The sequence below is a fragment of the Silene latifolia genome, chromosome 6 (assembly GCF_048544455.1).
Source record: "Silene latifolia isolate original U9 population chromosome 6, ASM4854445v1, whole genome shotgun sequence".
Classification (NCBI taxonomy): Eukaryota; Viridiplantae; Streptophyta; class Magnoliopsida; order Caryophyllales; family Caryophyllaceae; genus Silene; species Silene latifolia.
The window spans coordinates 57,339,185-57,354,684 of NC_133531.1; the positions used below are offsets into that span (position 1 = coordinate 57,339,185).

Below are 15,500 nucleotides of genomic sequence, written 5' to 3' on the forward strand. Positions count from 1 at the left end.
GATTATTTGTCAAAGCTTCATAAAAGTAGATTATGGAGAACATAATTTATCAATGATTATATGATATCTAAAAGTTGAGATGATGAATGAATAAATAAGGTGTATTTTTTGTTTGAACGATTATGTTTGTCACTAATTTGTGGCGTGACAACATGTGGGGGAAGACGTTCAACTTATTTGATAAACTTATTTGATAAATTTATTCATCATGTTTAGAGTTGATATCTTATAATTTGTGAAGAGCATGTATATCTTTGATTGTGGGGGTGTAAAGAAAATGATAATCGCATGTTTTATACGTGATTAATTGAACCAAAATTAGAAGTATTAATTTGTTGGATAATGGCTATGAAATATAAATAATGGTTGCATAATGTTCAATTATTTATGTTACATTTTGCTTACACCATACTATATGAGATTATGATGATTGATTTTATGTTGGTAAGAAGTCAAATTCTTTTTGTAAAATATTGTGGATTTACAAAGAGTAAATATAAGTGAAACAATCATCGAGATTCGTTATATTCTAATATAAGAATGATGATGTATATAGAGCTTTTAGTAAATAATATGATTTTGGGTGCAAAATCACAAACACTACGTGTATGCTTTATTCTATGTCAATTTATTAGAAAGAGAAAATAATAAAGAAGATTATTTGTTCTTTTAAACGACATGAGAGTGGAGCTCTATATTTAATTAGAACAATGATGCTAATGACTTATAAGAGAACATATTTTGACTATTGTGAGAAGTCTAATATGTATAATTATAGTTGCTTCAATGTAGCTTATCTTTGCTAAGTACATTTTGTCTTTGTATTCATTACCAAAGTTATCATTCACATTTGGTGAAGTACCTAGGGAATATTAAGAATTGCACTATGTTGGATATCTAGAAAGATATTGGACTGACCAAAAGGTAATGACGATCGACAAGGTGAGATCTATGGTGAGTACTATACATTTTCACCTTTAATGGTGATCGTGTTTTAAGTCTATTGAGAAGACTATTATAACCTTGTCTATTGTGTAAGCATATTATATTGCTCTTAATCTTGCTGGGTAAGATGCAGGGTGATTGTGAAGTTATTATTAGCTACTATTTAATTGTGGGGGCATGGAGTTTTGCCTAATGTTTATCTTTAGCATAATGCTAATATCAACTTGATAATGCTAAAATAATGTGTATAATGACATGCAGATTTACACATTTTTTGCAGATTTGAGATTTGAGAAAGTTGATTGAGAATAATACGCTCATAAATTACTATCTTTGTGAAATTTTGAGTGAAGTATATTTAAGCTAATGGACTAAGAAAGAAAGAAGTCCTAGAATTGTCGAGGGGAATGGGGCAAAAGCCTATTAGTTGAGGAATTTGTGGTGGATACCGGAACTTGTTATGCAAGGGTGGTCTAACGAAGCCATAGATAACTCATACTTGTGTACACATCCCATTCCTATGACATGTACACTATTTTGGAAGGTTGAGTATATAGCTCTTAATGGTCTTATAGCCCAAAATTGGGTGGTCCTTGTGAGACGGACTTGATGAGATCACCGTAATGAAGGAGGTTGAGATATTTCTCTTAATGAATCTATATCCTTTTATTTGGGTGGTCCTATTGAGAAGGACTTGATGGATTCACCGCTATGTTGAAAGGTTGAGCCTTAGAGCTTTTAATGAATCTATATCCCTTTATTTGGGTGGTCTTATTGGGAAGGACTTGATAGATTCACCGCTATGTTGAGAGGTTGAGCCTTAGAGCTCTTAATGATTCTATAGCTCATGCGTGAGTGGTTTATATGGAGATAGACTTGTTGGAATCACCTACGTGAGTGTGAAGGATTGGCCTCCTTCTATGAGAGATTAGGCTATCTCTCTAGAGCACTCATGAGAATCCCAAGGTTCATTTGGCCATAAATTTGTTGAATTGTATCGCGGAACTCGTTTGGAACTTAAGGTGAGATATGTGTTTGGAATTTACCCCGGAGTCTAGGAGTTCAAGATTCGTTCACTCTCTAGGTGATGAAAGAACTGTTCCATTTCACTATGTGTTAATTCAAATCGAAAGATATTAATGCTTAAGTATCAATCCTTATTAATATGCTCAGAATTTTGTCTATCATTTGCATTAGTGGGGGATTGTTGGAAGTAATGCAAAAGGCTAGTAATGTTGTCTAGATACATTGCATTGTAGAGAAACCTTACATTACCTCGTAAGAGAATCTCTACACTCTCTCCACTAAATGCATGTTTATAACCCCACTAACTCCATGTTTATGGTAGTGGTTATGCCTCTTTATAGTGCTAATTAATCACTATAAATATGAGAAGTATGTAGTCATTTGAGACACACATCTTCCATATATCTCAACTATTTCTCTATGATAATTTTGAGCATACCATATGAGTTCCAACTCCTAATGGTTGAGTACACAACTTTTAGGAGTGTTGTGTGACCTTGAGGGACGACGCCTATATCGATTTGTACCGTAGTCGGGGTGATTTCGTTTCTCATTCAGTGGCCTTCATACCACGACACAACAACAAATATTCTCTAATTATATCTTCGCCCCTATAGTGATACTATATTTCCAACAGTTTGTGCCGGATCCTCCCGGTCGTGTCGTGCCTGGGCACGAGAATTACCAAAAAAAACGTAGCAGCGGCTCGCCTCCAACCCGTTCGTGTCATGCTCGTGCCGTCAGTACTGTTCATCCGTACCGTGTCCGTGCCGCCCGCCTTAGCCGTGCCCGGATTGCCTTCTCTAGTCTAAATTAACGAAACATAGTGATAGGACCATGGTTATTTGTTTATAAGGAAAGATAGGGGTACTACATATATTTTAAAAAGTGAAGGGATACGATGTGGAAAATGAAAAAACACAGTGATACTATGTAGAAAAACTTTTTTTTTTTTATATAATCAGTTACTTTATCAGCTTTTAATTTGCAGCTATCTTATCAGTTTTCTTTTTAGGTTTCAGTTACCTTTTCAGTTTTTAGGTAGCTTTACCAAATAAAGCCTACAGAAATACTTTTGTTTTAAAGTTGCAACTTGCAAGCTAGGTAGCACGGACACTCCTCCTAATCGGCCTTCCCGTGTCAGACACCCGTGTCGAACACGACACTCGTCGGACACACGTCAAAACGTGTCGGACACTTGTAAAGCCGTGTCTAACTTTCATCTTTTATTTGGGCACGTGTCCGACCCGTGTCCATGGTATTTTGAGCCGTGTCCATGGTATTTGGACACACCTTCAAACGGAATGAAGTTGAATAGGTAAATGGCGTGAATTGTTATATGGTTGAATTTGGTGGAGAAATAAGTTGAATTGGGGATAAATGATGTTTTTTAGACTAGTAATGAGATGTCGAAATAAATTGATTATAAGTTGGTTTTTGGTTTTGGAAATAAGAATGAGTTATAATTAACGTCAAAATTTACCTTCACTTATTTAAATTTAATATTGAATACTTTTTCAAAAATAAAATCACATATAAATAACTATAAAATATACTATATTTTATTAAATTTACATGACGTGTGCCGTGTCCTAAATTTCATGGGATGCCATGTCGCGTGTCCGTGTCGTGTCTGTGTCCGTGTCCATTTTGATGCTACCTAGCTTGCAAGTACATATACATAAAAACAAACAAGATACAACTTTAGAACAGAAATAAACCTTTTATGATAAAAATGATCCTAGTCAATCGTTACTTTCCAACCCGATACACTGTACTCATAGTTGCATAATTGTTAGAATCGCGTAGAATTGTTTGTGGTAGGATCGTTGTAGGATCATTTAAAATTTTCCGTAGATGTCGTCGTGTGGAGAATGGAGATTATACAAGTAGTACGTAACAACTTTTCTACACTAAACTTGAGAATTAATCCCCCACAGAAGGGAGATGTCCCATGGCTGACCAACCCTCATCTTCATCTTCATCATCAAGTCTGACTAAAGACAACCACAACCAAACACTAATCCCACACCTCCCAAACGACGTCGCACTACAATGCATAGCAAGAGTACCTCGATCTCACCACCCTCACCTCTCCTTAGTCTCTAAACAATGGCGATCAACCCTTCAATCACCTCACCTCCATTCCACTCGCCGTACACTCTTCACCACCGAATCCTTCCTCTACCTTAATCTCCGTCTTTTCAATCCTCTTAACTCTTCCTTCTCTTTCAAATGGTACTTTCTCGACCCTTCTACAAACTTCTCAGCTTCTTCCCAAAATACCCCTTACCCACCTCATATTTTCCCGATTTACCCCTGCCCATCTCAAACAATTGGCGCTTCTTATGTTACTTTGGATCATTTGGTGTATGTGATTGGTGGGTCAATTAGGGATATTCCTTCTAATAATATGTGGGTTTATGATTGTTTGATGAATAAATGGGAATTGGGTCCTAAGATGAGGGTAGGAAGGGAATTTGCAGCTTCAGGGGTAATTGATGGCAAAATATATGTTTTAGGGGGTTGTTTGGGGGATAATTGGGCTAGGTCTATGAATTGGGCTGAGGTTTTTGATCCGAAAACCGGGATTTGGGCCCCGGTTAAGAGCCCGGTCGAGGTTAGGGAGAAATGGATGCACGGGAGTGCGGTGGTGGGTGGGAGGATTTATGGTATGGCTGATAGGGGAGGGGTGGTTTTTGAACCCGGGACTGAGGAGTGGGGACCTGTGTCAATGGAGTTGGATTTAGGGTGGCGTGGGCGAGCTGCCGTTGTAGATGAGGTGCTGTATTGTTATGATTATTTGGGGAAGGTTAGAGGGTTTGATATTGGGGAGAATGTGTGGAAAGAGTTGAGAGGGGTGAATGATAGTAAAGGGTGTTTGCCTAAGTTTTTGTGTGGTGCTACAATGGCTAATGTGGGTGGGAGGTTGTTTGTTGTGTGGGAAGGCAAGAATGGGAGTGGAAAGGACATTGAGGTCTGGTGCGCTGAGATTGTTGTTAGGAAGGATGATTCAGGGGATTTGTGGGGTTCCGTCGTTTGGTCTAATGTCATCATTGTGATTCCAAAGGGTTCCTCCATTGTGCATTGCATAGGTGCTCAGGTCTAACTCAGAGGAGCTACCCAGTATGTATCCATATTTATACATAACATTGGATTCTTTCTTTGTCAAATATTCTTTCTTTGCTAAATAGCCTATTGCTTGTTTTTATTGGTTTTGCTCATGAGATCGTCATGCTAAATAGGCTTCACTGAACTATTCAAGATCATACATAAACCTGTGGCAGTAATGCTGCTGTTTTGTAGACTGTCGATGGTCATATTCCATTGTAAATTTATTAATACAATCTAATAGCCATAACTCTGAGCTAAAGAGGTCATACAAATTAGTTCCCGGACTTTGCGGAAGCACAAGTTTGGTTCTCAGCTGGCTGAGAACAAGCCAACTGCTAGTGCATATGGGATATCAAGAGAAATATGACGGTAACACCGACTTTATCCCAAGTCAATCTCAAGCTAGGCTGAGCCATTAGACTTTTGAATGATAACTGTGAGGGGAAAAATATGGACTAAATCTATTGTGGTGTTTTGATGAGTCTGAGCAATAGGTTGAAAAATGTAGAATTAGTAGAAAGACCAAGTCTGACTGTCTGAGTAACATCATCTCTTCCAAATTGATGTTCCAATATCTTCTTGTCATTTCTCCACACACTTTAACTCTTTTTTGAATAAAGAGATGAGGTATCCTGAAATAAAAAATTGTTCCAACGGAACCTTCTTTTTTAACCTGGATTGATCATTGATATTTAGTCGATGCTAGGTCTCATGGTCAACTGGGAACAAAGATCGTCCAAATCTATTTGATCATTTTAATGGTCACTAGTTGTATCTACCCTTCTGTGGAATTAGTACCCGACCTCAAGCATAGTTTTGAAAGAGGTCATTGAGTTGGGGGAAGGGGACTAGATTTTGTTTATATGCTTAATTTTTAGAGTTTACTTCCTTGATTACGAGTTTACGACCATTTAAAGAAACACCAAAACATGCATGAGGCAGTTTTACATTTGACACCAATCTATTAATGTGTTCTTATATGAGGACTGCGCCAAGGATTTGGCCTGTTCTCACACGTAAGATCATCTCATACGAGGCTCACTGAAGAGAATTTGATAACTTGCAACACTGACGCTAGTGGTTTATTTTTACAGCCGTTATAACCTTGAAGGGACAAATGCTCAAGGAGGTTGTGTGCTAAGGCCTTAAACATCAGCACATGACGAAACAAAGCACAAGTATTCTTCTCGCGACATCTTACTATGTATTTCGTGATGAAAATTTAGGGTGAAGTGGTGTTATATATTCCTTGTACAGTGTAGTGCATTATTTCATTCCCTGAACTGAGGAAAAGGTTCATTCTCAAGTTTCAAGGGTTATGTATACTACTTTGTATGAACAAAATTTTGCCTCTTTATGAGAGGATATATATTCAATGTTTTGCAGATAATCTGCTTGCCATATTCCGTTGTCTCTTTTATGTCATTATGTCAGCCTATTGACTTGGTTTCATACGAGGAAGCAAGTTGGGCAATGCTAAATAGCCTATTGCGGTATGTAAGATTACTTGAGCTATGTTGAATGATAGCTATAGAAGATGATAAAAGCACATGTTTATTGGTGCCTTGGTGAGTGAGAGGCAAATTTAAGTTGAAATTTCTTCAGCAAATGATAGCTTTTGCATCACATGCACTCGGTTGATGTTGGTTTAGATAATTTCGGGCGGTTAAATCTTAGAGAACACAACTTTGTACTGAAGACATGTATCGTGGGCACATGTCTAATACTTTGGCTAGCAAAAAGGACAAAAGTGGACCCATGAATTGTTAAGAGTACATACAGGTAGCAATCGGGTCGGTTTTGGGTTGGGACATATCGGTTTCGAGTCGGCCTATTCTGTCGGGTCGAGTTGATTTTGGGTAGTTGTCAGGCCGTGTTTGAGTCAGGTCATTATCGAAATTACTTTATCACATTAATTCAATTTTTAACCATTAAATTTAAATTTTAAACCATTGTTTGGCTTACTTACTTTAATATTAGGCCACGCGTACCAATCTAACACTCAGTCACTTTCATTTTGATCAATATTAAGCTTAATAATTGTCAGGTCATCAATTTAATCGGGTCAATATCGGTTCGTGTCAGGTTGAGGTTCGGGTTCGGGTCACTAATTGTCGGGTCATGTTGGGTTGTGGGTCGTTATCGGGTCGGGTCGGGTTTGCAAAATTCTTGAGCATCCATTGAAGTGACATAAAAAGCTTCTTGAGCCATCCATTGAAGTGACATGTGTCACCTCTCAAATTCTTGCCACATACCACCTTCAAAATAATAATAATAATTATTATGGTGAGCACAGCTTGTGGTCTTGTCAGGGGGTTCAGAAGGGTGACCCTTTAGGTCCTTTACTTTTTGCTTTCGTGTTACATCCGTTGGTTTGTAAGATCAGGGACTCTTTCGACTTGAGTATGCAGGCTTGGTACTTGGATGATGGCACTATTGTTGGCGATACCTTGTTGGTTGGGAAGATTTTGGAGCTGATTATGGAAGATGGTCCTCGTTCGGGTCTTCATCTTAATGTCGGTAAAATCGAGGTTTTTTTGGCCTACGGAAGAACCTAGGAGCAGCCAAGCATAGGCTAACAACTCTACATCCTCAGAATCAATGTTGGTGAGACAATCTTGTAGTTTATCAGACGATGTACGCTCCAAAGAGGGCTCAGACAAGTACTCCTCTAAAACATCAACTCGGTAGCTACTATCACTCATAGAAGGACCGCCCATAGTTTCGCTAAGCTCAAAATCTACCTTGTCTACACCAACTTGCAATAAGAGCTTTCCACTCCTCACATCAATCATAGCTCCAGCAGTGGCTAAACATGGACGTCCCAAGATAATGGGTACTTGAGTGTCCTCAGATATGTCCATGACAAGGAAATCACATGGAATAACAAGTTTCCCAATAGCTAAGGGAACATCTTCAATGACCCCAAGTGGAAATTTGACTGACCGATGAACCAATTGCAGTGAAACTCTAGTCGGTTTTAGATCCGTCATTTGCAACCTCTTAAAAATCGACAGAGGCATAAGGCTAACACTAGCCCCCAAATCATACAAAGCACGTTGAATATAAATACCTCCAATAGAACAAGGGATCGAAAAACTGCCAGGATCGTCAAGCTTTTGAGGAAGCTTGTTAAGGAGTATGGCACTACACTCCTTAGGCAAGTTAATAGTCGTGCTGGCTCCAAGTTTCTTTTTGCTAGAAAGCAGCTCCTTGAGAAATTTTCCATAAGATGGGATTTCAAAAATAGCCTCCAAAAAGGGAATATTAATGTGCATTCGTTTTAGGATATCTAGACATTTTCCGTACTTTTGCTCTAATTTTGCCTTGGCTAACCTTTGAGGAAAAGGTACAGGCGGTATATATACTCTAGGTGGAGTTAACGAAGCTTCCTTCTCATAAGCTTGCTTCTTTTCAACTACAATTTCCTCCAGCGCCTTGTCTTCATCCTCGATCACAATAGCTTCATCTTCAACAACAATGCTCTTAGGATTAGTAGTCTCTTCAAGTACCTTCCCGTTCCTTAGGGTTAAAGCATTCATCTGACCTTTTGGATTAGCTTCAGTGTTTCCCGGGAACTGACCTTGAGATTTCACAGATTGACTTACTTGTTGGGCTATTTGAGCAAGTTGAGTTTCTACCATTTTATGTGAGGATTTGAGTTGAGAAATTGATGTAGAAAACTCTTCATTTTTCTGGTTTTGGTCCCGCATATATTGAGATTGTTGGGACAGAACTTGCTCTAACATCAACTCTACATTGGATTTTTGAGGAGTTTGAGGTTGTTGAAATTGGTGTTGTTGTTGCTGAAATGGGGGACGAGATTGCATGGGTGAATGATGATAAGACGGTCTTGGTTGAAAACTAGGCGGTTGCTGAAAAGTCTGCTTAACTTGATGTCGGAGATTCTGAATGTTGCTGGTATTTCCATATGAGAGCTTAGGATTATGAGCCCATTCTGGATTGTAAGTATTAGAATAAGTGTCCATTGTTGCTTCCCATTAAGAGCATTAACTTGCTCAAGCATTGAAGCATTCCCACACCCAGAAGTATCATGCCCATTAACCCCACAAAGTTGACATATGGGTGATGAAGAACTAGAACCACTACGCAATTTAAGCTGAGCCACTTGTTGAGATAGATCATCAATTTTCGCTTGCATCACATTAACATAATCACTTTTAGTCTTGCTCCCTCGAACATGACGGTCACTACCCCAATGATAAGTGCTTATTGCTAGATCCTCTATGAGAGCCTTGGCTTTGTCCCAAGAAATCCCGTCTAACAGCCCTCCAGCAGCGGCATTAAGGTTCATTTGCAACTCCGGATTTAAGGAATTGTAGAAAGTAAGAATCAATACACAAGATGGGATCCCGTGATGAGGACATTGCCGTTGAAGTTCCTTGTACCTTTCCCAAGCTTCATATAGAGACTCGTCTGCATGTTGGATGAATCCTGTAATGTCATTTCTAAACTTGGCAGTCTTCCCTGGTGGAAAGTATTTTTGGAGAAAAGCCGTAGAAAGCTTATCCTAAGTATCGAGCAGTCGGGATCACAATTATTCAACCATTCACGTGCACTCCTCGAAGAGAATAGGGGAATAATCTCAACCGAATGGCGTCATCAGAGACTCCATTAATCTTGATGTCATCCTTATCAAGGAATGTATTCAGTGCCGTTCGGGTTTTCAGTTGGTGATCCCTTTGAATTGATCGATTTGAACAAACCGGATCAAAGAAGTCTTGACTCAAAATTTTTGCATCAATTTTAGGTCATGAGATACTTGAATTGAAATTCGGCTTTGGAGCACTTTCATTGCACATAGAAGTCATGATGATTGGTGTATCAAATTCTATAAGAGACTCAATAGTATCGAGTTCAGGTTTCTTTCTCTTCTTCTTTCTTTGAGCATTTCGTCTCCTAGCTGTAGCTTCAATCTCAGGGTCAAATAGCAATTCACCACCAGAATGTCGCGTGTGCATATAAGACTAACAACAAAACTAAAGAAGAATCAGTAACAAAAGAGGTGTACTTGCGTACGCTTAAAAAAACGTAGTCTAAAATAAACTAAAATTAACTAATATCAAACCGTTACTTCCCCGGCAACGGCGCCAAAAACTTGTTCGGTTTATAAATTACCGCAAGTGAACGGTGTCTGTTGTAGCACTTACGGGTCGATCTCAGGAAAGTGAAGGTTGAGTACTAGTCGATTTAAGATTTGATTTATCTACGTCAGAATAATATTTGTGTATGTGTGAGGTATGGCAGAAGAAAAATAACATATAGTAATTGGATAATAAAATTAATTCATTAATAAAAAGCTCTAGGACAACGGTATTACAATTAACATAGATTGATCAACATAGACTATTGAAAGGAACAACATATTTAATTGTGTACTTAGGTGAGACTAATCTTCTGGTTTTAATTCTGAAAACTAAAACCAATACTTGTTATTCTCTCTCGAGATATAAGAAGCATTCCTATAGTGAAATAATCCTATTCTCATGGGTCTTATAACTCATATAGGAGCTTTAAGGACCAAAATTAAAATGTCTCAACTATCACTCTCACCATTCTCATATGAGAGGTGATGAGCTCCTATTTCTACATACATTTGGCATCATTTGGAGCTCATTTGGTAGCATTTGGTAACGGTTTTAGGCAATTCTAGCGTTATTTGACCAATTCCGAGTGCTTTATCATTTAGCAAGGTTTTCTAGTGAAGAATGAAGTGCCAAGTGACCAAGAGAAGCATCAAAGGAAGGATGAAGAACAAGCATTGAAGAAACATCATGAAGAAGCCTTCCAAGGATCAAGCAAGCAACGATTTGAAAATGCATTCCAGCAGCTTTCTCGCACGGTGCGAGTTTCCTGCTCCCATTTCTCGCACCGTGCGAGTTTTATGGGTTTATGCCGTTTTGTATTACGGGCTTCTCCCATGTTAAGCCCACGGATATTAGGTTATTTTAGACTATATATAGTGTGTTTTCCTCTAGGTTAAGACATCTTATGCTTACTTTAATTAATCAAGTTGTAATTTTGGGAATTATTCATCTTTTGATTGGGTTTAGATCTACTATGGAGAACTAATCTCTCCATCTTAATCCGGCTCAAAGGTGTAATCTTTGGTTGTAAGACTACTTAATCTTTCCTTAATTTTCATTATCATTGTTAATCCTTTGTGTTTATTGATCGAATTTTGGAAACCTTGTTTAAATTGAGTAATTAAGTGTGATTTCCTTGTTGCTTAATTAATCAAGTTCCTTAATTTATTGTTGTTGGGATTATTAAGTGTGATTTCCTTGTAATCTCATCTTTGCAACACCTTGTTATTTTGCTAATGAATGTGATTTCTTCTTGGCTTGATTAGCAAGTAAAGGACTAACTTGTAATTAGGCATTAATCGTGTTTTCATTATGTCTAATTACCCTTATTGAATTTTGGAAACCTTGTTTAAATTGAGTAATTAAGTGTGATTTCCTTGTTGCTTAATTAATCAAGTTCCTTAATTTATTGTTGTTGGGATTATTAAGTGTGATTTCCTTGTAATCTCATCTTTGCAACACCTTGTTATTTTGCTAATGAATGTGATTTCTTCTTGGCTTGATTAGCAAGTAAATGACTAACTTGTAATTAGGCATTAATCGTGTTTTCATTATGTCTAATTACCCTTATTGAATCTCTAATGCTTTTATCTTATTGATTTAACCAATGTATGTGATTTCTACTTGGTAGGATTGATAAGTTGGGTTGTTTGATTAAGTGTGATTTCCTTGTCATTTAACCATTATTAAGGAGATTTAGGTGAATAATCTCTACAATAAGGTGATAATATTTAATCAAAGGATTGATTTTGTGGTTTTACTAACCAAAGTGCCTCACTTTATTGAGTCGGATTAAGTTTTCCTTAAATTTGATAAATTTCTATCTTAAAACTTGTTTGATTAATTACTTGTTGTTCACTCTTGTTTGAATTTCCTTTTGTTGTCTTGAAAACCAAACCACCACCCCCCCTTTTTACATACTTGCTGTTAATTTGTCATAATTGTTCCAGTTGCTCTTTTTAATTCACCATTGCAAAACCTCCCTTCTCTTGGGTTCGATCCCATTACTTGCTACTTTACTAGTTTAGAATTAGTATTAATTAGTACGTATTGTGGTATATAAATTGTTAATTTGGCGGTCTTAAATAGCGACGTTTTAGGCGTGTTAAATTTTGGCGCCGTTGCCGGGGAAGGTAATGGTTTTGCTAGTGTTTTTGTTGGTGTTTTTAGAATAGTTGTGTTAGTTAATTTTCACTTCACTTTTGTTAGTGTCTTGTTCATTACTTGTGTGAACCTTTTTGAGCGTGTGCTTTTGTGTAGAATTGTTTATGGTCAATAATAGCAATTCAAGTGAACCCCTTTTTCCACTCAACCCGGAAATTGAAAGATCACTTGCTTGGATAGGAGGAGGTATTAGAAGAGAAAGACCGGTTATTCAAGAGGCTAATCCCGTTACTAAACAAGATCAAGAGGAAGATAACATCATCTCTTTTGAAATAGATCCACAACCCATAAGAATCATTATGGGTGATGCCGAGAATCAACCACACAATGATGCACAAAGGGAGGATCCACCAAGGCCTAGGACTGTAATACTACGGTTTTATGAGTCTCTGGGTACTCTATCGAGTGGGCCTGACTCTGTCGAGTAAGGGTGTTTTGATTTTAGAAACAATATTCTGTCTGTAGGGTACTCGATCGAGTAGCCTGGGTACTCGATCGAGTAAGTGGCACTCGATCGAGTACGTCAGTTACTCGATCGAGTAGCTCGGTTAGCGGGTATTAATTCGACGGGTTTTGTTAATAACACGGATTAATATATAATTCTTTCCGTCATCTTCATAAATCACTTTTACAAACCTAGTAACATTAAAAAGGAGATTCAACCTACGTTCTTCACATCATCCGTGTTATTGACAAATCCCGGAGCTTGAGAGGTCGGATTTCATCGTTCTTTACATCCTTGTGATCCTTGCGTCGAGGGTAAGATCTACGTACCAATTTTATAGTAATTAGTTAAGTTTGTTTAAACCCTAATTTGGGGTATTGGGGGGTGGGGGGGGGGGGGGGAGGTTGATGGTTATTATGATTGTTAGTAATTATATGATTATGTGAATAGGAGGAGGATTCATAGAGGAGCGTTTTTGAGACAGCTGTTAGATCGACTGCTGCTTGTGATTGCATTTCAGGTAGGGTTTTCCCTACTCAGTATTAGTTACATGATATGTGTGGTGATTTGTGCTGTAGTTAGTGTTGTTGATTGTTTCAGACGATTGTTGAGATTGTATTGTGATTGTTGATTATCTGTCTGTGTTCTTCGGGGCGTGTCCCTGGCTGAGTAGAGTCACTTGCGGGAGTGGCTTCACGCCCATGATTCAGCTTCTGTGGAACCCGCCATAGAAGGGATGTGCACATTAATGGACGTGGGTTATCGCTCGATGGAGATGAGCGGGGATTTGGTGGGTACGGCTGCGGTCCCCCACTGGCGGTGTGGAGTATCTGTTGCGATGGGTACTCTGGCAGGGCTACACACTTTAGTGTGTAGTCGGTTACGTGGAGATTGTTCATGGAGACCGGGGTTTGATGTGATGATTGTGCTGTTTGGTAATTGTTGTATTGTATCTTGTTTTGTGTAATTAGTACTGACCCCGTTTAATTGTTTTAAAACTGTGGTGATCCATTCGGGGATGGTGAGCAGTTATTGAGCATGTTTGACTAGAGGCATTTGGGCTAGCTGGGATGTGTCACCACGAGCTGATTAGAGTCTTCCGCTGTCATACTTTAGTTGTTTAGGCCTTTGGTTATTGAGAACATGTATTGTACCTTTTATCAGTTTGGTTTTGGACTTGTAATCACTTTAAACAGTTTGGCTACTTAAATTATGTTTCTTTATTGTCATTTGATTATCATTGCCTCGGGAAGTCGAGATGGTGACGTCCTTATACCTGAGTGGTCCTGGTAAGGCACTTGGAGTATGGGGGTGTCACAAAGTGGTATCAGAGCGACGATCCTGAAACCTGAAACCAATGAATCTAATGAACATAGGGAGTCAATTAAAATGAACCCGGGGCAAAGGTTGTAGGAGCTAATGCAAAGGCTTGGGAGACGTCCTAAAGTCGCGAACTCGCCCTGCAATTTTGAACCGGTCACATGGGGATGTGTGTCAGGGTCGTATGTGTTGTCTTTTGGTTTGTATGTGTACATAACGGTATGTGTCGTGAATTGTTGGATGTTGGGTGTGGAGAATTGAAAGTATGGTTAAAAGTTGAAGATATATGTTTTATATGTGAATTGAATGAGAAGTATGTTGGGTGTTTATAATGTGGCATTTTGATAACATGAAGTAGATTGTTTTGTTGATTATATGAAGAATTGCGTAGATATGCATGCGTAGTTATAATTATAATGTTGGAGTTATAAAGGTTGCATAGTAAGTTTGGGGAAGTCAGCTAACATGCGGGTAGTGTATACGAGTCTGCATGACTCGATCGAGTGGAGGGCACTCGATCGAGTAGGTGAGGTGCTCGATCGAGTGGGCCTGACTCGATCGAGTGGTTAGTTTGATGTTTTTCTGGTCAGAATCGTATTTTTGGGTACTCGATCGAGTACATAGGGGCACTCGATCGAGTAGGGGTCACTCGATTGAGTGGCTGGTCAGCTCGGTCGAGTATGTTTGAGATCAGAAGGTCTGTTTGGGGTCTGGAGTCGGGGCACTCGATCGAGTATGTTGGGCACTCGATCGAGTAGCCTCACCTCGATCGAGTAGGTTATGGTACTCGATCGAGTGGGGTCTGTGCAGGCTATATACGTGTTCAGGGTTATAGTATGTATGTTTATGTCTACCTTTTCTTATATAGTTTCAAGATGCCGCCTAAGAGAAACGCCTTGTTCGCTAGAGCTGAGAGCATGACCACAGATGACATAGTTAAGATGTTGGAGTACCAAGATGCTCTTACGGAAGCTTTAAAGAGAGTGGGGAAAGATAAGGAGGTCGATCACTCAAAGATCAGTCTTTACATAGCAAGGTTCAACCCGAAAGAGTACAAGGGAACTGGGGAGCCAATTCTTCTGGATAATTGTCATAGAGAGATGGAGAACATCCTGGATTTGGTGCACTGTCCGGATGAGATGAAAGTGGAACAAGCTGCGTTCTACTTGAGGGGGGCGGCAGGTGAGTGGTGGGACAAGGTGAAGGTGAACGCTAGGGATATGTATGCGAGGCAGGGGTTACCTGCTATTCCTTGGGAAGAGTTTAGAAAGGCTATGAGGCGAGAGTTCGTACCGGAGCATGTGAGGAATAAGTTGAGAGAGGAGTTCGATGGGTTTAAGATGATAGTTGACATGACGGTGGCTGAGTATTACCGATAG

General features: G+C 38.9%; 2 protein-coding genes and 1 non-coding gene across 3 annotated transcripts; 2 read left to right on the top strand and 1 right to left on the bottom strand.

The window, feature by feature from the left end:
• Nucleotides 1-3,677: 3,677 nt before the first annotated feature.
• Nucleotides 3,678-6,488, top strand: LOC141586808 (F-box/kelch-repeat protein SKIP6-like). Its single transcript, XM_074408170.1, has 2 exons — nucleotides 3,678-5,097; nucleotides 6,180-6,488. Exon 1 carries the CDS (start codon nucleotides 3,926-3,928, stop codon nucleotides 5,078-5,080), a length of 1,155 nt encoding a protein of 384 aa, XP_074264271.1. The 5' UTR covers nucleotides 3,678-3,925; the 3' UTR covers nucleotides 5,081-5,097; nucleotides 6,180-6,488.
• A 957-nt stretch (nucleotides 6,489-7,445) lies between these two features.
• On the bottom strand, nucleotides 7,446-8,729 carry LOC141588113 (uncharacterized). Its single transcript, XM_074409568.1, has one exon. It carries the CDS (start codon nucleotides 8,727-8,729, stop codon nucleotides 7,446-7,448), a length of 1,284 nt encoding a protein of 427 aa, XP_074265669.1.
• A 726-nt stretch (nucleotides 8,730-9,455) lies between these two features.
• Nucleotides 9,456-9,562, top strand: LOC141589369 (small nucleolar RNA R71). Its single transcript, XR_012520311.1, has one exon. It is a non-coding gene; the product is annotated as a small nucleolar RNA R71 (small nucleolar RNA).
• Nucleotides 9,563-15,500: the final 5,938 nt, after the last annotated feature.